At 46.9% G+C, this 24,168-nt stretch overlaps 1 protein-coding gene across 1 annotated transcript; it reads right to left on the bottom strand.

Moving 5' to 3' along the window:
• On the bottom strand, positions 7,596 to 10,335 carry LOC8067154 (50S ribosomal protein L11). The gene is made up of 2 exons (XM_002441728.2): positions 10,065 to 10,335; positions 7,596 to 8,330 (listed from the first exon to the last, which is right to left on the bottom strand). Exon 2 carries the CDS (start codon positions 8,313 to 8,315, stop codon positions 7,851 to 7,853), a length of 465 nt encoding a protein of 154 aa, XP_002441773.2. The 5' UTR covers positions 8,316 to 8,330; positions 10,065 to 10,335; the 3' UTR covers positions 7,596 to 7,850.

Raw genomic sequence — 24,168 nt, 5'->3', positions numbered from 1 at the left:
TGAGGACGAGGTTCGTGCTACACCTCTTAGCCACCGAACCACCAAGTGTTGGTCGACACAACGGGGACGTAGCGTGCCGGCAAGCACGTGAACCTCGGGAGAAAAATTGTGTGTCTCCTTTGTGATTGTTCTTTGGATTTCTCCCGGTGATTGGACTTCATATTATTGATTGGTTCATCCCCTCTACGCGGCGGTATAAAGTTCAAACCATCTCTTTTACATTCCCGCAAACTAGAGTAGCTTTCTTACTTGTATAGAAACTTTAGGTAGCTTTCTAGTGTAAGTAGTGACATAGCTCTTGTGTGCCTAGTGATTATATCAACTAGAATTGTTGGATAGGTGGCTTGCAAACACCCCTTTAGAGCTAGAGCAAAAAGCTTCGCTTTGTTATTTACTAACCTCTTGCTCTAGTGTTTTTATAGATTTTTTAAATAGGCTATTCACTCCCCCTCTAGCCATATTAGGACCTTTCAATCGGTCATGGTGTTTTACGATCTCCCACCAATAATCTTCATCTTAGAAACATCCTTCATGTACCCGCTGCAAACAAAGATCTTCTCTCAGTAAATCGTATAGCACGTGATAATCAAGTCTTTTTTGAGTTTCATCCCGACCATTTTTGTGTCAAGAAGCAGGACACGAAGAAGATCCTTCTCACCGGGCCATGTAAAGATGGCCTTTATCCCGTGAAGTCGTCGAATAAAGAGGTGCTTGGTGCGTCCAAGTTTCCAGCGTCCTTGTGGCATCATCGGTTAGGGCATCCTGCATCACCCATTGTCCAGCGTGTGCTCAACCACCACAAGCTTACATTCCTCCAGGAGTCCAATAAAGTTAGTGTGTGCGAAGCATGTCAAAGGGGCAAGAGCCACCAGTTACCATACCCAAGATCCTCTAGTATTTCTGCTAGTGTTTTGGATCTAATCTTTTCTGATGTATGGGGTCCTGCTCCTAGTTCGGTCGGTCGAAACAATTACTATGTGAGCTTTATTGATGATCATAGTAAATTTACATGGATCTATTTACTACGTCGTAAATCTGAAGTGTTTCAATGTTTTCGTGATTTTCAAATGCTTGTTGAGCGCCAGTTCGATCGAAAAATACGTGCTATTCAAACTGACTGGGGAGGGGAATACCAAGCCTTGAGTTCTTTTTTCACACGCATGGGCATTTCTCATCATGTCTCTTGCCCTCATGCTCACCAGCAAAATGGCTCTGCCGAAAGGAAACATCGACACATTGTCGAAGTTGGGTTAACCTTACTTGCGCATGCTAGTATGCCCCTAAAATTTTGGGATGAGGCGTTTTTAACCGTTGTTTATTTAATCAATAGACTCCCGTCCAAAGTCATCAGTCATGACACTCCGTATTTTCGTTTGTTCGGTGAGCAACCAGACTACAATTTCCTTCGGTCATTTGGCTGTGCATGTTGGCCCAACATGTGCCCCTACAACCCCAGAAAACTTGCTTTTCGTTCCATCAAATGCGTGTTCCTCGGATATAGCAATAAACACAAAGGGTACAAGTGTCTTGATTTCTCCTCTGGCCGTGTCTATATTTCACGAGATGACATCTTTGATGAACACACCTTCCCATTCGCAAAACTCCACCCAAATGCTGGCGCTCAACTCCGGGCAGAAATTGCCCTCCTTCCTGACACGCTACGCGGAGACTCGTATACGCCTGACCAAAGTACTGTTTCTCCATTCTCTACTAATCCTTCACCAAGTTCTTCTGGAGATTTGATGACTACAGGAGAAAACGCGGTGGAAGATGATCAAGCAATGGCGTCGGAGGAGCCTCATTTCATGTGTCGGGTCGTCGGAGACAGCACGGCGTCCCACGACGATCCTCCGACAGCAGCAGGACAGGACGCAGGCGGGCCGTCTCCGGGATCCGCGCATCTGCCACCACCGAGCTCTGACTCCACGCGTGTGGATGATCCTGCGGGATCTTCTACGCTCGGTTCTGCACCGCACGCCTCAGGGTTGCACCAGCCAACGCCACACCCGGATCCGAGCGTGGGGAGGACAGATTCTGCACCCGCATCCGCTGAGATTTCGTCTCCTGGACCGTCTGTGGCCGGTGCTCCTGCGTCACATCCCGTGGCACCGCAGCTGCCACGCCCTGGCCCTGTTACTCGCCTTCAGCAAGGAATTCGCAAACCAAAAACCTACACTGATGGCACGGTGCACTGGGGAATGCTCGCCAGGAGCAGTACAGAAGAACCTGCAACACTTGATGCAGCCTTCAATGACAAGAATTGGCATGCAGCAATGAATAGTGAATATGAAGCGTTGTTGAAGAACAAGACGTGGCACCTTGTCCCGCGTCCTAGAGGCAAGAACATCATAGGGTGCAAATGGGTGTACAAGCTCAAACGCAAAGCTGATGGTTCGATTGATCGACATAAAGCTCGTTTGGTTGCAAAGGGATTCAAGCAGCGCTATGGTCTCGACTATGAAGATACCTTCAGCCCAGTGGTCAAAGCTGCCACAATACGACTCATTTTGTCTGTTGCTGTCTCCAAGGGATGGACGCTACGCCAGCTTGATGTCCAAAATGCATTTCTTCATGGCATACTAGAAGAGGAAGTGTACATGGATCAACCCCCTGGTTATGCTGATAAAGTTCATCCTGAGTATGTGTGCAAGCTTGACAAGGCGCTTTATGGTCTAAAACAAGCTCCCAGGGCCTGGTATGCAAGACTCTGCAAAAGATTACAGTCTCTCGGTTTTGTTCCCTCAAAGGCAGATACATCACTGTTTTACTACAACCGGGATAATCTCTGTATATTTGTACTAGTCTATGTCGATGACATAATAGTTGCAAGTTCGTCACAAGAGGCAACAGATGCACTACTCAAAGATCTGCAGAAAGACTTTGCTCTGAAAGACTTGGGTGATTTACATTTCTTCCTTGGGATTGAAGTCAAGAGATCTTCGGAAGGTCTGAGACTTACTCAAGAAAGATATGCCAATGATGTCCTCTCGAGGTCTGGAATGGACAAAGCCAAACCAGTTGACACGCCGCTGTCAACTTCAGAAAAATTAAGTATTTCAGTTGGTGAAAAACTTGGACCTGAGGACTCAACGCGATTCAGAAGCCTGGTAGGAGCTCTACAGTACCTTACTCTCACGCGACCAGATATCTCTTATGCTGTGAACAAGGTTTGCCAGTTTCTCCATGCGCCTACGACAGCTCACTGGAGTGCTGTTAAAAGAATCCTAAGGTATGTCCGGGGGACAATCAAGTTCGGTCTCAATATCAAAAGGTCCAGTTCAATGCTGGTCAGTGCCTTCTTCGATGCGGATTGGGCCGGTGATGTAGATGACCGGCGCTCAACGGGAGGATTTGCAGTCTTCTTGGGAAATAATTTGGTGTCGTGGACAGCCAGGAAGCAAGCGACAGTGTCAAGGTCCTCCACAAAAGCAGAATACAAGGCCTTGGCGAATGCCACAGCCGAGGTCATGTGGGTTCAGAAACTGTTAGCTGAGCTTTGCATTCCTCACCCACCGAAAGCACGACTATGGTGTGACAATCTTGGTGCAAAGTACTTATCAGCTAATCCAGTTTTTCATGCCAGAACGAAACACATTGAGATTGACTTTCACTTTGTGAGAGAAAGGGTATCTCAGAAGTTATTAGATATACGCTTTATAAATTCAGGAGATCAAGTTGCCGATGGCTTCACCAAAGCAATCTCAGCAGCTCAATTGAGGAAGTTCAGAAACAATCTTAACCTCACTAGTGGCTAAGATTGAGGGGGAGTGTTAGAAATAGGATCCATTGCATCTAGACGCATGCATGCATGTAATTAGCCTAGTTAGTTAGCTAGGAGATAGATATCTCTGTTTTGGTTGTTGTAATCTCCTGAGATCTTGTAAACCACGCAAGGGGTTGTTCCTTGCCCTATATTAACACGCAGCCGAGCGCCCCAAAGGGCCAACTCGTTAACTCCATTTTACACGAACTGGGTTAACCGGGTGTCAAAATGCTCTCAGTTTAGGATTTGATTCCATACCACCTTGGTGAATGTGCAAAGTAGTGAAAGGTGTAAGCATGTTTCTAAGGAGCCGTTGCACAATACACAACGATCTTGGTGAGGCCATCCTCTTCTCTGAAGGTTATCCGCCGTTAGTATTTTTTCTTGTACTAGGATCCATGCGAAGACTCTGCACTTATTTTCTGCCTAAGCCTTAACACGAAAAATCATCTCTCCCCCCCCTTCTACTCTTTCCGGTGGTACCATTATTAACAAGCTTGTACTTCTTCCTATTAGAGTTTTTTTAACAGGCTTGTAGCTTCTTCTACTCTGGAGTACTAAAAAGGTGCCTGATTAACAAGCTTGTAGCTTCTTGCTTCTATCCTTGACTTGCTATACATGCTCAGAAAGCCATACAGCACTTTATGTACCACCACAAGCTAGTTTTTTTTTTTAAAAAAAAATACTACCATACAGCAGCTGCAGCCCCTTGCCATGCAACATGCATGCATGTATGGAGTCGGATGAAGAACAACGGCCAGAGACCGCCAGGAGACAAGTGTCCTGATCAGAAATCAATGCAAAGCGAAACTAATGTTGGCAAGGCAAGCAATTATCCACGGAAGATACAGTAGAAGCCGCTCGCAAGCGACCAAGCACAAGCAGGTCCAGTCCGCACCAGAGGTACGGTGTGCCCCCCCCTGGGCTGCTCAATGAGGCAGATCGCATCACAGGTAGCACATCCCTTTCCATCCGCGAGCGACAACGTGCGTGTACCAGCAAGAAGGTCACCCAGGCCTAGCAGATTGGCAGCAAACTTTTGTCAACAAAATTCAGTTGCTCACAAATCCATTCCATGCATATATATCGTATCGTATCATCATCAGATCCCAACGTGTCACCAACCCACATTTGGGTTATTATGGGTTATCAAGCTACTACACCCAGGGTCAGGTGTACCATTAGTCATGGTTGCTATCGCTGGCTTTATTAGTTCAGACAGTCCATGTGTTCATTCAGTTCCACAACACAACGGAGATTTCAACTGGATTTGGTTGAAACAGTGCGGATATTTGGGAAACAGCTAGCGGCAGCAAAAAGCTAATTACGCTGACTGGTGTCATTCGGAGTTTCATGTTGTAGAGCCAACAATTCTGGAACAATGGAACATGTGGCATGTGGGTCTCAAATGCAACCCAACTGGATTTCAAGCTTCTGCTCACTTAACTGATTAACTGATCCGTATACTATAGACTTGATCTGGATTTGAAATATTCTACTGTCAATCTCATGTTCAAGCAATGGTGAATTTTTGGCATAATCTGCACCCCAAGATGATATGTATGGAATAAGCTTCATCTTCAGTTATACTCCGTATCAAGTAGCTGCCTGAGTTTCCGTTCAACATTTTCCAGCATCCTACTTCACAAGATTTGGCTCTCTCGGTTGTGTGCTACTCCCTCTGTCCCTGGAAGCTTCTATGATAAATCTAATGGTATTAATTTGATACTATAAATCTTAGTATTTTTTTCTAGAAATTCGGTCAAAGTTTTAAAAGTTTGACTTAGAACAACTCTAGAAGTTGCAGCTTTAAAGGACAAAGGGAGTACATCTTCTCCAGCTTCTTTGCAAAACTGGAAAGGGTAACCAGTCATTGCCGCCAGATTTTTTTTTGTTTTTTTTATAATGGATATAAAATCCGGCCTCTACATCCGAGGATGTACACAACCCAATATTACAGAGTTTAAAAGAAGATAAACAAGGAGAGCCAAAGCCCTATACAAGGACCGGGGTGCTAGTTTAAACAATATAAATGTTTTCATCCTTTATTGGATATCTCTAAAGCAATTACTTCTAATTTCTTGCTTATCTTCGAGAGCACGTCCTTGGCTGTCTCATCATGCTGCAGCTGAGCCCAAAAGCGTAACCAGTACGCTCCCCTGAAAATTACCTGCATAATAGAGTTAGTTTTCATTTTATTAAAAACATAATCATTGCTGCATCTCCAGATAGCCCAAAGCAAAGCAGCCACCCTCACCCAAATCAGATCTCTAATCTCTTTATTTTGATTATGATTAGATAGCCAAGTACCAAACATGCGGCTGATTGATCTAGGTTGGGACAAACTAGTAGCAAAGAAGATAAGGCTCTAGCCAAGTCATTGCCGCCAGATATATCTTGAGAATCGAACCGAGTAGAAAAGAAGACACTGCAGTGCATTATTTTATCAAAATTAAGTCACAAGCATCATAATTGTGTAGGATCATCCTTTATTGCTTGAAGAAAAATGCACACACAGAACTAGACAAGAAACAAAGCCATGTTAATGGATTGCTTCAGTTCATGTGTAGATCTTTCCCGTTTGCTTCAATTTCGCAACCCAAGGATAATGACCTCTTGCCATAAAAAGCTGACCTTTAAGCCTCTTGACAATGGCATCCTTAATTGCATTACTTCCCTATATTCAGTAGACCAGAGGCAGTCACTTCCATAATCATGCATGTTCAACAGGACTCGGCATTCTCCTCATGCACTGTTTCTTGACATGAACAGTCGTATCCTGTCACAAAATCAATTAAGTTTCCTATGGTATGCCCTTGAGGCTACTCGTCTATTTTTCAAATATGAAAAATCAAGAGCTGCAGACTACTGAATCCTCATGTTTCGAAAAAGACTACTGAATCCTAAAATGTAGGGAAATAAGAGATTGCAGTTACGTTTGGTCTCCAGGACAAGTCCTTCAATTGATATCTTTTGGGCGTACGAGGTCATGAAACATGGATGCTAACGTTTCGCTGTTTTGTACTCTCCTAATGCTTACCTTTACTTTTGAAGGTGTCATTATTTAGCCCAATTAAAGAAAAAGCACCCTTGAGCTTTGCTTTTCATTCAATAGCATGATCCTTATTAGACTTTGTTCTAGGAGAACTCTCAGCTGAAATCCCATTAGATTCAGACACTTTTTTGGAAACATCCTGGATACAAAGTTACAAAAGAGAGGTTACTCAAGATTGAAAAGAAAACTTCAGACACTTTAGTACAACAGGCTCTTGATGATGGTTTTAGGTAAGACAGGAAACATCAATGTGGCGAAGTGATCGATCTAGCTAAGACTTACTACTGAAACAATATATTTAGTGCAGCATTGTTAACTCAAAGGATATGTAAACATATTACGTGTCCACTGCTACACTCCTCAAATTCAACTATGGATTGACAGAAAGATGGTTATAGAAAAAAGATAAGATAAGAAGGTACCTTCAAAACAGAAAATAGATAAGAAGGCAAAAAAAATATAAGAAGTTACAGCAAAGCAAGAGGGCATCTTGCCAGCAACAGCAGTTTTGTGCACATTTTATCAGAGGCATGATGAAAGGAAAATTTTGCGTTCTAGTAAAGTACATAAAATACATAGAGCAATACATGTACGTTTCACCATGAAATCTGATATGCCTCAGGGGTTAACCGTAAAGTCTTGAATGTCCCTTATCGACAAATACCGCATTCCAGGCTGCTCTATGCAAAATCCTGTTGAGGTCATCAATCAGGATTTATTTTTTATCGTTTGCAAAAGTATAACATCCATGTGGAAGTGGAACACACCAACACTGCAAGCAATGTATTATTTTAAACATCGTCGTAAAACCACATATATCTCAGTTAAGTAACAAAAGGAACAAAATAAGAGAAAATGGTTGAGCTGAAGGCTATATGCCGGGAATTGCACAATAGAGTTTCATACTCCTAGAAGGACATGACACTGGCAGGAAGCTCAGTGAGACAGAAGAGTTGTAACCTCTCCAGCACAAACTAAAAACTAGGATGACAAATGTCACAAAATTCATGACTAAAAGGCTGTTCACACTGCTCATAGATCTTTAACGATCGCAATACCCATGGAGTTGGCTGTGCCAATGATGCACTTGCACAGCGCTTCAAGCGACATGTGCTTGCAGAAAGGGTCAGCCTGCTTCAACTTTGCGATCTCATACACGTGGCGGATAGTGAGGGAGGACACATTTCTGTGGCCAGGTATACCGCTAGCGGTTTCTATTCCTGCCGCCTTCTTGAGGAACCATGATACTGGGGGTGACTTGACCACAAACTCGAAGGTGTGATCCTTGTAGGCGGTTATGGTGACGTGCATTGGAGTGTCTGGCTTGTATTTCTGGGTCCTAGCATTGAAATCATTGCAGAAAGCCATCATATTGAGCCGATAGGAACCAAGTACTGGACTAAGTGATTGTCCAGGACGGGCTGCACCAGCTGGGACGGTAAGACGGAGTGTTGCCAGTACAGGCTTCCTTACTACTGCATCTTTCAGAGTTGCCATCGTTCAACCGTATGTCTGCATTATAAAAAGAGCTTGCATCAAACAGTGCAACATTAGTCAATGATGCAGTAACTGAAAATGAGATCTGACTAAGTGCCTTTAAGGCCTGCCCTCCGTTAGATGCCCAGAGTAAACAGAAACAATTTTATCATCAATAATGAAGCAAGTTTCGCATGAAACATGGCTGAAGCTGCATGCTTTATATTTTCTATTTACAATTAGATGCAACCGAGTTCAGCTTAGATGTCAAGAAATAGCACTTGCATTTGATCCAAATCAATTCAAAATAACAAGTTCAACTAGTCATGTTTTAGGAACAGATAAAAGTCTGGAATGAAACTAAGACAGAAATACCGCATAGCAAGTGGAGAGAGAAATCACACATAAAAGTTCATAAAAAAAATCACACATAAAACCTTCAAGACAGAATTGTTTTTTTGAGGGAAAAGACAGAATTGTTATTCTAACTTTCAACGAAAAGATGTTGTTCTTCAGATATATAACAACTGTCTGATCAAATAGATGTTGTTCTTCAGATATATATAACAACTGTCTGATCAAATAGTAACCCAACTTGGCTTGTTGCCTTTACTGACTCTGAGTGTAGCCATCATCTAGTTAGAGACCTATGTCAAATTTGCATCAGGGAGTTAGCCAATGACACAGCTTCCTCTGTCAGCAGTAGCATGATCATATAATTTTCCTCCTTTTTCTTGATGGCTTGGAACCTTTGGAAGGAGAGGAACGCTAGGACTTTTCAGGGGGTTCAGAGAACGGCGTCGAGGCTCGTCGACGATATCCAGCAGGAGCTGAACCTGTGGTGCTCAGCGGGGTACAGGGGCCTGTCCGCGCTGGCTGCTCGTTTCGCGTAGCTTGCTTTCGGCCTGTTGCAGATCCTGTTTCAATGTAGTTTCTTCTAGTTTCGAGGGGTGAGGAGAGTGGTCGCTTTGGGCTGGTAACCTGGGTTACCTAGTCGTCCTTTGTTTGTTCTAAAAACTCTTCCTGCTTAATAAAATACGCGCCAAGGCGTGCTCTAAAAAATTTTTTTCCTACAACCTAGAGAAACGGGAAATTTTGTATAACAGATGAAAATGACGAACATGTCTCGTCCCTGGGTATGATCTCTGGTCATCGGTGCTATGCATCATACAAGAACTCCGAAATTGAACTCTATAAAGGCAAAGCTGTGTCTCCATTTGAGGGAGAATGAGAATCCAAAGTTCCAAACCACAGTAGCATACTAGCATGGTGCAAGCACAGGAGCAGACCCAGTAAGGAGTAAAGAGTAAGGACATGCATGGGTGCACACATGTACGACAACCCCCATAATTTTTTGCAAAACAATCGAAGCTAGTAGGCATAATACGCTTCGAAGTAGATGATCAAGATTACTGGTCACAATGACAAAGGGGTCTCACGATAACAAAACATAGTAGCCATCATCATCTTCTTTTTTTTTTGGCTAGGATAGCCATCACCATCTTGGTGATAAAGATTCAGTTTTCAGTGAGATGTTCTTGGTCCTAGTCACTAAACAAATTGGTTAGTTCCAAGAATGTCTCTCCCATATATTCCTGACTCTAGCCCTTCTCTCTTCCTTTGCCCTTATTTTCATCACCGTGCGTACTAGCAATGTTGACAGGTTTCCAAAAGAAAAAAAAAATCGAATATTGATCTAATATGAGTAAATGGGTTGCCAATTGAATATGATTCACAGTAGGTGCTGCGATTGATCAGATACATACAGACCTGTTCGCGGCTGCTCGTGTTCCGTTTGTTCGCTGCTCAGCGCTCCGGCCTCCTCGGTGGGACGGTGCCGCACTGCCGCGGAGCCGCGCCGCCGGCGGCGGCCTCAGTTGGTGCGAGCGATGATGGGAGGTAGGAGATCGGAGAAGTTGGACCGGCGGAGATGATGGGAGAGCAGGGGGGCTGTTGTTTTGGGCTCAATATAATTCGTGAATAACCTACTATTTTAGTTTTGCATTTTAATATTTATACACATGCAAAAATATAACTGAATACTTCTAAATAAAGGGGCAACGGATCCTGCTCTTATCTAGATCTGACCCTTGGGCGCGCGGTTTCACGAAGGGAAGACCATGCGTAGCTGTGATAAAAAAAAAAAAGACCATGCGTAGCTATCCCTACGTTTTTTACAATCTAGTCCATTTTCCAAGACAAATTTACCTATGAATTTGTGAGAAAAAGAATTACAAAATAGATTTAGGACTGGCGCCATAATATTTGGCGTCTAGGTTGTACAAGTAATTTCGCATCAACGTTGTCCAACGTGGCATGGGGCTTGGCGCCAAACTCAGTGCCAATAGTCACGTGATATATAGAGAAGAATTCATTGGTTGAAGGGAATTTATGTGATGCTACTAGGGAGCCCTTTCGCACGGAGTCATATCAAATATTTATATTCAGTAAAGGCAATAACAATGTGAGCTAGGTTACAGATTATTTGATTACACAATTGTTGCATATCCAATGAAGGACATATTTTCTTTGAAAAATAGAATAATATCTCACCGTCGCATGTCGGATCTTAGGGCACTCACAATGCAGACTCCATCATAGAGTCTAAAGTTATTTATTACTTCAAACAACGTGGACTTATAGTCTAAGTAAGACTTGAAGTCTTATTTTTTCTACATCTTTCTTCAACAAATATGCTGTCACATCAGCAAAATACCATTAAATAATATGTAATTAATTATCTTGCATTGTGAGTGCCCTTACACACCCAGTAGCGCCCGATTTGGAGGAGGGGGGGCAGAGATCCTCCGCTCGGCTGTCCGCCGAAGCTGGGGGATCCTCACTGTTGTCCGTGGATCCTCACGGCAAAGCCAAGCTAGGGAGGAGCGTGCCGGAGCCAAGCGAAGGGACGATACGTTTTGAAATTGGACTAAGACAAGAGCTACACGAACTCATATGAGCATGAATTATTATATATAAATTTTGAACAGAAAAAAATTTTAGTTAGAGGGAGATGAACCAAAATAATGAACAAACAAAAAAATTAGAGTTGGAAAATTTTATCTCTTTATTATTAGGTATAGATTAATTAACTAAAGAAAGTTCATCGCCCGAGGGACTCTAACCAGACTTAGAAAAGACAGAAATAAAAAAAAAACACCAAAACAGAAAAAGAACTCTAAACAATATAAAAAAGATGTAACTTCGAAAAATAGAAATAAAAAGTACATCAAAATAGGAAAAAGACTCTAACCCGAGCTAAAGAAAAGAAATCCACAAAATATATGGTAACAGAAAAAGCCTTATTCATGACGAACAGTCTCTAAAGCAAAAGAAACATGAAAGAAAATAAAAATAGAAGAGAAGAGAAATAGAGATATTCTTTCCTACGTCGATTAGGATTCATATTCATTACTCAGATAATGGATTTTATTTTAGATAAATACACCAAATCAAAACAGGAAAAAGATTCTAACCAAAAATCAAAAAGTGACAAAATATATGGAAACAGAAAAAGCCTCACGTCCTCTTGTTCGTGATGGACAGCTAAAAACCCATAAAAGTCCAAATGTTTTTTAAGGAAATAGAAAGAAAATAAATATAGAAGTGAAGAGAAATAGAGATATTCTATCTTATTTGGATTATAATTTCTATTCACTACTTTGATAAAGGACTCTATTTGGATTAGGATTTTTTTGAAGGTATATTTGGATTAGGATTCCTATTCAGATTACCTCAAAAAGCTCTATATGTTTATATACGTAGGAGCAGTTTCTATTCACTACTTCGATAAAGAACTCTATTTGGATTAGGATTCAATTATCTCAAAAAGCCTTATATGTTTATATACGTATGAGCATGAGTATATATAAGTCAAGGTGGAAAAAACTCTTTATTCTGTGGTAGTTAGAGGGAGACAGACCAAACAAATGGATAGATAGAAAAAAGAGCCTGAAATTTTACCTCTTTATTATTAGGTATATAGATATAGATATAGATATAAATATAATTAATATATTTCTTTTTCCGGCAAGGATGCTACGAGTAAAATATACCGATCACGGTTTATGGGAAAAGGTAAATCAGGCCCAGACGTTCTTCCAGATAATATGCCCCCGCAGCGGCGCAAGGTGCTATGGAATTGGATGCCATGAGCCCAACTCATTTTCCCTGTGTTTGGCCTTTAAACTCTGACGTGTGGGTCCAACTGGAATCACAAGGCTGCTGACGGGGCCCCCTAGGGCTACCTACAGTTTTATGGAGCCCAGGCGACCCGTCATAACAATGGCCTTTTTCAAACTGTTCACGCCATTTGTCAGCTGATCGTGAGTGCATTTGAACTCTACTAATGATGTGGGGAACATGGTGGCAAGGTGTACACTGATCTCCACACGTAGAAGCATCGATTTGATTCATCAAGATAAACATTCAAGATCACAAATGACACCAAAGGCACGATATTTGTTAATAAGGTTTAGCCAAAGCCTACGTCCCCATGGCAACGACTACCGACGCTCCTCCCTATTACCAGCAACACTGGCCCTCCCGCAAACCTGTCGCTACGCCGTTATGGTTACAACAACAGCTCTCCTCTCATATTTATGAGGAGGACGAGTCCTACTCCAACTCTATTCAATATATTGTCAAATCCAACTCAGTCCTAGCATAATCAAACTCATACAAAATATCCGGCATATACTAACAAACTCCACCTTGGTGAACATTCCACCAACTTGAAACGGTCCATGCGCAAACCTTCATGTATACTTGACTTGAGTTGTTCCTTTATCGCTCCATGAGAGCTACTCGACGAGTCTCATCACAGACCCACCGTAAAATAAATAAGAGCCTCTGCTATCCCACCAACTCCATATTCCATTACTCCACCTGCAACTGTGTACCCTTTCTTTTTAATCACTACGGTCTCTAGTAAAATTTACATTCCTCTTCAGCTCTAACACATGCCTAACTCCTCGAAGCACGACTTCTCCATGCTAGGCACCAAGCGAGCTAAATCCAATACTCAAACTCATTGTACATATGACACTGAAAACCTCATCACCGCTATCTTAGTCACATATGAAAATTGCCACATTGGCTTGCTCTTCCGTTTCACTGCAATGCTACGCCCAATTTCTTACTCCGTAGCATCTTGTAGCCTGACCAACCAAGTTACTCTAGTTGCAAGTATAGACATCCATCGTCTATACTTCCTCCCACTTCAGTCTTTGAAGCTTCTTCACATCATTTGATCCATATTTCAAAACCCTGCATGTGCAATTTAAATCAATCCACGCCCTTACTGATTTAGAAGCATGCAAACTGATCCAATGCGAACTTGCATCCTGAGCTCATGTCACGTGTCGCCATGCCATAGAGAACGAGAAACCCCATTAGCTGCCACCAACCTCTTCGCCATGCACATTATGTTTTCCCTCCAAGCAAACTGTCCGCCAACCATCTTGAACCGTTCGCAAATTGTGACCGTGAACTGTTCGGCCCTGATCCATCAATCACAGACATATCACCAACAAGCTACTCTTCGTCCCAATCCTGTCAGTTTGCACCTGACTCTGTCACTCCCAAGAACATCTGCTGAAAACACTACCATCAAAAACCCTATCAGTCGCCATGTACTCCACCACGACCGAACATGTCAAGATCAATTAAATTTATAAAATATCATTAAATCTAACTTGGAATATGACTTGATAATGTGTTTGTTTTGTATTTCATATGTTACAGTGTCATTCCAAAATAGAGAAGTTTTATTTACGATAAAACTAGGTTACATTTCAGGACCGAGGGAGTAAGATTCGTATTAAGGGTGTGTACTATTTGAAAGCATTATTTTTCTAGGCTGCATAGATAACAAACCCCTATCTTATTTACATGGGGTATTCAAACAAAAAAGTGTTTGGGAGTACACATGAGCACAGATTCGCTCATTGTGCCATGAGTAGTCAAAAAAGAAAGTGGCTAGGTTCTAATTGGACGGGCGATGAAAGATGCAAGCTAAGAAGTTTGGGAGTTGAATATGGAAAGATATAGAGTAAGTGGGCGAGGCTTGGGCTAAAGATTAAAAGATTATCTGGGCCGAATCAACAGGCCCAAAGCTATGATCGAACTCTAGAAGCCTACTCATTTCGTAACCCTACTCTATATATCATCACCTACCCACCCATATATAATAGGCATATGCAATCCCTACAACCGCTGGTCCGCCGCCATCTGCAAGTCTTCATCTTCTTCTTTGTTCCATCATATGTGAGTGATTTCTTCATCTTCCCTACCGTCGTCGGTCCACTGCCATCCGTAAGTCTTCATCTTCTTCTTGGTTCTGCCATTTGTGAGTGATTTCTTCACCTTCCTTATTGTCGGTGGTCCACCGCCATCCGCATGTCTTCATCTTCTTCTTTGTGTCCACCATATGTGAGTGATTTCTTTCATTCTATGTCTACTTTCTACTTGAAATGGTTAACTAGTGATGTGTGCTCTAATAGAGAATTGCACGCAACAAGAGGAGAACTAAATATTGATGTTTGATCATTGCAATAGGGAGGAATGGTTCGATGGTGCCACATGAGATTTGTGAACCATGGGACTATATCGATCTTGCCTATATGGTGGCTAAGATGCTTGACCATGTTACCTGCCTATCTGGTATGATGAGATATATGAGGTTGTTTGATTCTACGATGCCACCATTTACCATGTAACAAACTAGTGATGGCACCACAAAATTAAGGTTCGTGTTTGTTTATTGAAAACGTTGAGGCAACCACGAAAAAAGGCTAGGAATTCACCACAGAGTGTGGCGTTGGTTTTCGACACCATAGCCATGATGTCACCACACATGAAGCGTGGCAGGCTGTGTGGCCCATAACCAAATAGCCCCTGTATTCCCTGAGGTAACTATTCATATACCACAAGCAATTCACATAATTTTGTAATTATACTTTTTCCTTTATGTTGGTTTCCCATATGAAAAGAGAGCTCTTATGAAAAGAGAGCCCTTGTGTTAGCATTGTAAAAGAATCACTAAGATTGAAAGTAATATATGTCAAAATGCAATAGAGACTATAATGATTACTAGCCGTTCAAGGAGGGGGTGTAAAAGTGGTAGCTGTGGGGGTATAAACCCCTATACCCTTACGGCTAGACTTCAGCCAGGAAGCTTGGCCCACTACGAGACGAGTTCAAGGCTTGATCCGACAGCCCGAGTTTCGCGCAAGGAAACAAGACGTGGGGATCAAGCAGGATTCTAGTCGGTTAGAATAGGAATTGGTATCAAATTATCTATGGCAATTGTAACCGACTAGGATTAGTTTCTAGATCTGTAACCCTGCCCTCCAGACTATATAAGGAGGGGCAAGGGACCCCCTAGAGGACAAGTCATACATCATATTCTCTCAACACAAATCAATACAACCAGACGCAGGACGTAGGTATTACGCCAACTCGGCGGCCGAACCTGGATAAAAAGCTTGTCCGTGTCTTGCGTCACCATCGAGTTCGTAGTTTGCGCACCGTCTACCGATAAACTAATACCGTGGGTATACCCCAAGGTAGACTGCCGACCAGCTTTCGTCGACAGTGGCGCGCCAGGTAGGGGGTGTGCGTGCAACTTTTCCGGCGAACAAGATGGTCACGATCCCAGCTTCCGCGACCGCGCCCGAAGGCCTCACGTTCACCGTCGGCCAGATCACGTGGACGACGTGCAGCGGCGGTTTCGCGACCACGGTTCCGAAAGAGATCCAGATCCAATCTGAGATCGCGCCGTCTCCGACCACACGCATGACGGCACCAAGCTCCCGACCACCGTTCCCGCTCTACAAGGGAAAGGAGATCGACTGCTCGGACCTCCTCCAAGCGCTCGATCGCGCTGACTCCAAGCTACTCGAAGCCTCCCAACTAATAGATGGAGTTCTGCGCCGGCCCGACCAAGCTGCTCGAGCGGATTTTTCGAAATTCCGCCGGCCAACTCGTGTCGCCACACACGAACGGCTGGGAACGTCCCTGACGATAACCTCAACTCCCTCAGGACGATCCGTCGAGCTCAAAAAGGAAGACTATCCCTGCGGCCTGAACAACTCGGCCTCTGTTCACTCACAGCACGTCCAATCCGTTTTCAGCAAAGCGGGTTGGTCGCCGACAAGGAACAATCGTCACCATGTCAACATGGTGACCATCCGAGAGCTACGGGACGGCCAGGTTTCCAGCACCAACTCAAGCACCGGCTCCGTCCCCACCGAGGTTGTGAACACCGAGGACGAGGACTACGACCTGGATTTTCCTTCACACCCTCCGGGTTTCGACCGATTCCCGATATTCCCCCCCCCGGCGAGGGGATATTGTATTCAATGTCAGCGCCGACGAACTGGCTGTTGACGGAGAAACAGACGACCAGAGGCAACTCCGCGAACAGCGTAACGCCGAGCGCGCCCGACGGCGTGCGGACGAGCAACAACAGACGCCACCAGGTAACCTCAACGATGCCTTTGACATGGTTGGGGACCAGCCGGTCTACAAAACACCAAGCGCCAACGTGGCTGTCGCCATGGCCAACCTGGATCGGCTTCCTGACACCCCCGAATGCCAGGGAGTCCGGACCAGTATCCGAGCACACCTGATCGCCGCAATGGGACAGACAGCCACTCTGCTCAAGAGAGTCCAAGACGTCTCTTATACGGAAGCCGCCTCCGACCAGACCCATCGTAGCCGGGCCTCACCCAGCAGGCGTCGCCGCAGCCGCTCCCCCGACAACCGTCGAGGGGACTCACGGCGCGATGATGGTGGTCGGGACGCCGATGGCCGCCGCCAGCGGGACCGCGTACGCGGCCAGGAAGAAGAAGATCAACACAGGGATCTCCGCCACAACATCCCTCCCAAAGATGCCCGGGACCGCATCAACAGGCGCGCCGCAGAGAGAGCAGTCCACGAAAACCTGCGCCGCATCGAGTACGATGCGACCCATGGTCCCCCGGGCCTAAGGCAGTTCTCCTCACACCTCCGCCAGGTCGTGTGGCCCCGCAACTTCAAGCTCGAAAAACTTAAAAAATACGACGGCAAGGAAAATCCAGAGAACTGGATCACCCTCTACGAAATCGCCGTCCGATCAGCGGCAGGAGATGAGCACGTCATGGCTAACTACTTCCCCGTAGTCCTCGACCAGGCTGGTCATCAGTGGCTTCTCGGCTTGCCCGAGGACTCCTTCGACTCTTGGGAAGAGCTACGACAGGCCTTCATTGACAACTTCATCGCCACATGCGAGCAGCCCGGAAACAAGTATGACCTTGAAAGGATAAGAGACAGGAAGAATGAACCTCTGCGCGATTACATCCGACGATTCTCGGATATGCGTCTCAAAATCCCGAAGATTTCTCATGACGAGGCCATATCAGCCTTTATCAAGGGCCTACGTTTCCATGAGGCGCTGAGGAACAAGCTGTTGCGTAAGCGTCCATCAACGGTAGCAGAGCTCCTCGCCACGGCTAAAAATTATGCCGATGCTGATGACGCAGAAAAACTAATCCGAGACGATGCGAGAGGCACCGACCAGCCCTCCCGGCGAGATGACGGTCGTGGCCGCTACGACAACAGAAATCACCACCGCTCCGACAACCGCGATCACCGAGAGGGTTGGGATCGGCGGCGCGACAGCCGCGACGACTTCAGAGGAAAGCGCCCTCGCGAATACGACCACGAAGTAAACACGGTCAAACGTCCCAATGGACGACGGGACTACCAAGACGACTACAACAAAACGTTGAAGGGACCGTGCCAGCTACACCCAAAGTCTAACCATACCATGGAAGAGTGCCGCGTCCTCAAAAATATCTATACACGGCGGGCCGCCCAAGAAGACACCGCCAAGAAAAGTAACAAACGCGACGGGCACGACCACGAAGATGAGGATGAGGACCAAGACAGGGACCCCCGACACCAATACGTCAGCCCCACCGACATGGTCCACTCCATTTTCGGGGGCAAGGTCTCCACTGAGTCCAAGCGAGAAAGAAAGCTGTTAAAGAGAGCCTGCCTCAACATAGACAGCACGGACGGGCTGATCGCAGATCCGAAATTTCCCGCCTGGTCCCACAGGGAGATCGCGTTCAGCAGGAAGGACCAGCGGGCCGCTATCCCAGAGCCGGGTCGTTTCCCACTAATCCTTGATCCCTGCATCAATAGCATCAGATTCGAGCGCGTGCTCGTGGACGGGGGAAGCTCCATTGACATCCTCTTCCGCAACAGCCTGCCCGCCCTCAAGATATCACCGGCGCAACTAAAACCTTACGACGCCCAATTCTGGGGGGTTCTGCCAGGTCAAAGTTCGGTGCCCCTCGGACAGATAACATTGCCTGTCCAATTCGGCACACCCGATCACTTCTGGACGGAGTTCATCAGCTTCGTAGTCGCGGACTTCGACGGGACCTACCACGCCATACTGGGCCGCCCATCGCTGACAAAGTTCATGGCAGTACCGCACTACTCATACCTAGTGCTTAAGATGCCCACGGAGAAGGGTGTCCTGACCGTCAGAGGCAACGTCTACACTGCGTACACCTGCGAAGAAGAAAGTTTCAAGATCACCGAGGCAATTGACCTCTCAATCCGCATGGCGGAAACAGCAAACCAAGCCGCACAGCTGCCCCCCGACCAGCTCCGATTACCTGAGCAGGAGACAGCCAGAAAGAATTCGAAATCCAAGGAGTACAAAGAAGCGCAGCTGGTCGAAGGCAACCCCGAGAAGACAGCCCTCATCGGGGCTAATCTGGATCCAAAATAGGAAGAAGCGCTCGTCAGGTTTCTAAGGGACAACGTGAGCGTTTTCGCATGGAAACCCGCAGACATGCCCGGCGTCCCACGAAACCTGATCGAGCACTCCTTAAACGTCTCGAAGACCGCAAGACCAATCAAGCAAAAACTGCGACGGTTCGCTCGTGACAAAAAGGAGGCTATTAGGACAGAAATAACACGGCTTCTAGCAGCCGGATTCATAAAAGAGGTGTATCATCCCGATTGGCTCGCCAATCCGGTTCTTGTACGCAAAAAGAATAATGAATGGAGAATGTGCGTTGATTACACCGATCTCAACAAACACTGTCCTAAAGATCCTTTTGGTCTTCCTCGCATCGACGAGGTGGTCGACTCAACGGCCGGATGCGAACTCCTCTCCTTTCTAGATTGCTACTCTGGTTATCACCAGATCTCGTTAAAAGAAGAAGATCAGATCAAAACATCCTTCATCACACCTTTCGGCGCATACTGTTACACTACCATGTCTTTCGGACTTAAAAACGCCGGGGCCACTTATCAAAGGGCCATCCAGCAATGCCTCCACGACGAGATTCGCGATGACCTCGTCGAGGCCTATGTGGACGACGTGGTCGTAAAAACAAGGGACGCGAGCACCCTAATCGACAACTTAGACCGAACCTTCAAGGCACTCAATAGGTACAAGTGGAAGCTCAACCCCAAGAAATGCATTTTCGGCGTTCCTTCCGGTCTACTGCTCGGCAACGTCGTTAGTTGCGACGGCATACGACCAAACCCTTCAAAAGTCAAAGCCGTACTCGACATGCGACCACCGAAGAACGTCAAGGATATTCAGAAGCTAACCGGATGCATGGCCGCCCTCAGTCGTTTCATCTCAAGGCTGGGAGAAAAAGGCCTCCCTTTCTTCAAACTATTCAAAGCGTCAGAAAAATTCTCCTGGACCGAAGAAGCCGACGCTGCATTCACTCAGCTTAAGACCTTCCTCACTTCACCGCCTGTCCTCACAGCGCCTCAGCCCAATGAAGACCTGCTCCTTTACATTGCTGCAACCGACAGGGTTGTTTCCACAACAATAGTGGTCGAGCGAGATGAACCAGGTCACGTCTTCAAGGTCCAGAGACCCGTTTACTTCATAAGCGAAGTTTTAAACGAATCCAAGGCCAGGTACCCGCAAATACAGAAGCTTATATACGCCATCCTGATAACGTCAAGAAAGCTGAAGCACTACTTCGACGGCCATCGAGTCCTGGTGACAACCAGCTTTCCTCTCGGGGACATCCTGCGCAATAAAGACGCCAATGGCAGAATCGTGAAATGGGCAATGGAATTATGTCCATTTTCCCTGGAGTTCCAGAGTCGCACCACTGTCAAGTCCCAAGCCCTGGTCGATTTCATTGCCGAATGGACGGATCTCAACGAGCCTTCCGTTCCTGATGTCTCAGACCACTGGTCAATGTTCTTTGATGGGTCCTTGAACATCAACGGTGCAGGCGCTGGGATATTGTTCGTATCACCCAACAAGGACAAACTCCGCTACGTCCTTAGGATCCTTTTCCCGGCGTCAAACAACGTCGCCGAATACGAAGCATGCTTACACGGCATACGACTAGCCGTTGAACTAGGGGTCAAGCGCCTCTATGTCTACGGCGACTCCGCTTTGGTCATCAACCAGCTCAACAAGGAGTGGGACGCAACCCACGAGAAGATGGATCTCTACTGCAAAGAAATTCGCAAATGGGAAACTAACTTCTATGGCATAGAGTACATCCACGTGGTCCGGGATAAGAACCAAGCAGCAGATGCGTTGTCAAAGTTAGGCTCATCTCGGGCCCAGATCCCGCGGGGTATTTTTGTCCAGGACATCCATGAGCCAAGTATAAGCCCTCCCCTGGTCGACAAGCAACCCACCGAGGCAATGCTCATAGATGACGACACTCCGACAACCGGTGGGCGTGACTGGCGTACCCCGTTCATCAAATACATATCAGACGGGACAGGCTATCAGGACAAAACAGAGAACGAGCGCCTCATCCGACGATCAAAGAACTACATCCTGGTCGACGGAAAACTCATGCGGAAAAACGCAAGCTCCGAGGTACTGCTCAAGTGCATACCCCAAGATGATGGTATCAAGCTCTTGGAAGACATACACGCTGGATCCTGTGGCAATCACGCCGCATCTAGAACGCTGGTCGGAAAGGCTTTCCGAGCAGGTTTTTATTGGCCAACCGCGGTCGGCGACGCAGAAAAACTGGTTCGGCATTGCGAAGGATGTCAGTTCTTCGCTAAGAGGACCCACGTACCTGCCCATGAAATCCAAACTATCCCGTCGTCTTGGCCCTTTGCTTGCTGGGGGCTTGACATGATCGGACCATTTAAACCAGCCCCGGGCAATTTCAAGTTTGTCTTCGTGCTAATCGACAAGTTCTCCAAGTGGATTGAATACATGCCCCTGGTCAAGGCAACCTCCGAGAAGGCTGTGGAGTTTCTCAATCAAATCATACACAGATTCGGCATCCCGAACAGCATAATCACCGACCTGGGCACTCAGTTTACTGGCACCACTTTTTGGGATTTCTGCGATGACAGAGGCATAGTCATAAAATATGTGTCAGTAGCACATCCACGTGCCAACGGTCAAGTCGAACGTGCTAACGGAATGATCGTTGACGCCCTAAAGAAGAGGCTGTACACCGAAAACGACAGAGCACCCGGTCGATGGATGAGAGAATTGCCGGCAGTAATCTGGGGCCTCCGAACCCAGACCAGTCGAAACACAGGGGTGTCTCCCTACTTCATGGTATACGGTGCAGAGGCGGTCCTGCCGTCCGACATACACTTCGGATCTCCTAGAATCGAGCACTACGACCAGGCGACCGCCGACAACGCCAGAGAACTCGAAATCAATTGCATGGAGGAAAAGCGTTTAGTTTCATGTCTCCGAACAGCAAAATATCTCGCGGCAGTCAGGCGATACTACAACAGGAACGTCAAGGACCGTTCCTTCGTGGTCGGTGATCTGGTGCTTCGATGGAAAACAAGCCAGGAGGGAATGCACAAGTTATCTACTCCCTGGGAAGGACCCTTCGTGGTGACCGAGGTCACACGACCTACGTCCTACAGATTGGCATACCCAGACGGAACACGAGTACCTAACTCTTGGCACATCGACAAACTGCGACGTTTCTATCCATAAAGTTTTAACGACTTTCTTTTGTAAGTGTCTTATAATTTTTGACAATAAAATTCTCTATTTTTCGCCTATACCTTGTCATACACAGCACTCGGCAAAACCCCTGCAATGGATGCTCTTGGCGACAACCAAGACAAATACGGTGACACGTCACTCAGATATTTTTACAGCGCTCAAAACAACAGTCATGACAAAAAGAAAACTTTATTACAAACTTTACATACAAAGTTTACAATAAATACCCTGACGGGCAGATACTAGTCTATTCCTACAGACTACTTTATTGGCCTAGCTGCTCGGGCTGATCACCCGCCTGGCCCTGCTGCCCGGACGAAGGGGTCGGGGCCACCGGCGCCTGGCTGGTCGAGACCGCAGGCGTCGACCGCCCATCTCCAGCAAAGGACGCGCCCGACAACTCCCTGGCCGACCTATCTGAGCTCGGCTGGTCTGGAGGAGTGGCCGTTCCGCACAGGTTGATGTCGCCGATCACTGTCGACGACAAGTCCAGCAGACTACCCCGAAGTTCGTCCGCTTCCTGTGGGCCGACTTCCTTCGGGTACCCCTTCTCCAGCCTGCTCAAGTCGACCAGGGGGTAGTGGGCGCGTACCATGCTGAGGACGTGCGCGCCGGCAAACTCCCCGGCGTCCTTCACAAACTGCTGGAGCCAGTCCCACGCCCGTTGCGCCTTTTGGACCGGGGTCAACTGCGGCGCGCGGGGCTGGCTCTCCGGGAGCTCGGGACTGATCAGGTCCAGGACCGGGGACACTCCCTTCCAGATCCTGCAACAGTTGACCTTCCAGGAGTCCCGGTCCTTGATCAGGTCATCCAGGTGCTTTTTGGTGTTCACCCTGAGCACTGCAAACGAAACGAAACGTTACTTTCGGCATACCAGACAAGCAAAGGGGCAGGCAGCAACCAATAAGGAGGCACCCATTACCAGCTAACTCCCGGTCTTTTCGACCCAATTCCTCTTCCGCTCGCCGTCCGGACTCCTGTGCACTGGCGAGCTGTTGGCCGAGCTGCTCCTTCTCTTGTTGGAGGCTCGCCACCTCCTCCTCCAAGTCTGCGTGAATCCTAAACCGGTCAGCAAAGCAAACTAGACAAGTATACGAAACTGCTCGGAGCGTGTGACTAACCTTCCTGCAGCCGGTACTGGTCGGACAGACGACGAGCGAGGTCGAGACGACGCTCCTTTTCGGCGCTCATCTCGACCACCTTCTCCCCGACCTCCGCCCGCAACCGGTCTACCTCCGTGGCAAGGGCCTTGTTCTCGGCCATGACGCCTTCTATCTGGTCAAAGCACCGTTTCCGGTACTTCGCCGTTTTCATTACGTCCTACAAAGCAAGCATACAACGATCAAGCAAGACAAGGCAAAAGAATGCGCAGCAGTACAAAAAGCCGCTTACCTTGACTTCGTCGACAAGGCGCTTGGCTGCGCGCTCCACCCTGGCGGCCTCTTCGGTCTCGGCGACCTCCTCATGACCGATAAAGTGATCCCCGCGTTGGCGCCACACATACACGTGTTGGCGGCCATCACGGGGACGACCTTCGATCTCCTCCACCTCGTCGTCGGAGGCCGCCCGGGTTTCTTCCTCCTGTGCTGCGTCACCCCCGGTGGTGGTCCCAGGCATTACTGGCCCTTGGACCAGACCCGGGGAGCCCGCAGCCGAAGAGGCTCCTGCTCGGGGCGGCGGGGGGGCTTCACTCCCCCCGGCAGGAGGAGCGGTCGGAGATCTCCCCTTCTCCGAGGAGTCAGTTGGGGGAGCCTCTCCAGCCCTGGTCGGGCTGCTTGTTGTCGGCGCCGCGCTCGGGAGCCCCTCGGTGCTCCCAGGCGCGACTGCAGCTGTTGGCTGCTCTGTGGTCTGGGGGGCCGCATCCCCAGAACCGCGGGCAGGCTCGCC

Source organism: Sorghum bicolor, chromosome 8 (genome assembly GCF_000003195.3).
Source record: "Sorghum bicolor cultivar BTx623 chromosome 8, Sorghum_bicolor_NCBIv3, whole genome shotgun sequence".
Taxonomy (NCBI): domain Eukaryota; kingdom Viridiplantae; phylum Streptophyta; class Magnoliopsida; order Poales; family Poaceae; genus Sorghum; species Sorghum bicolor.
Note: the sequence above shows the minus strand (reverse complement) of the source record. Positions and strands in the feature narration are given on the sequence as shown.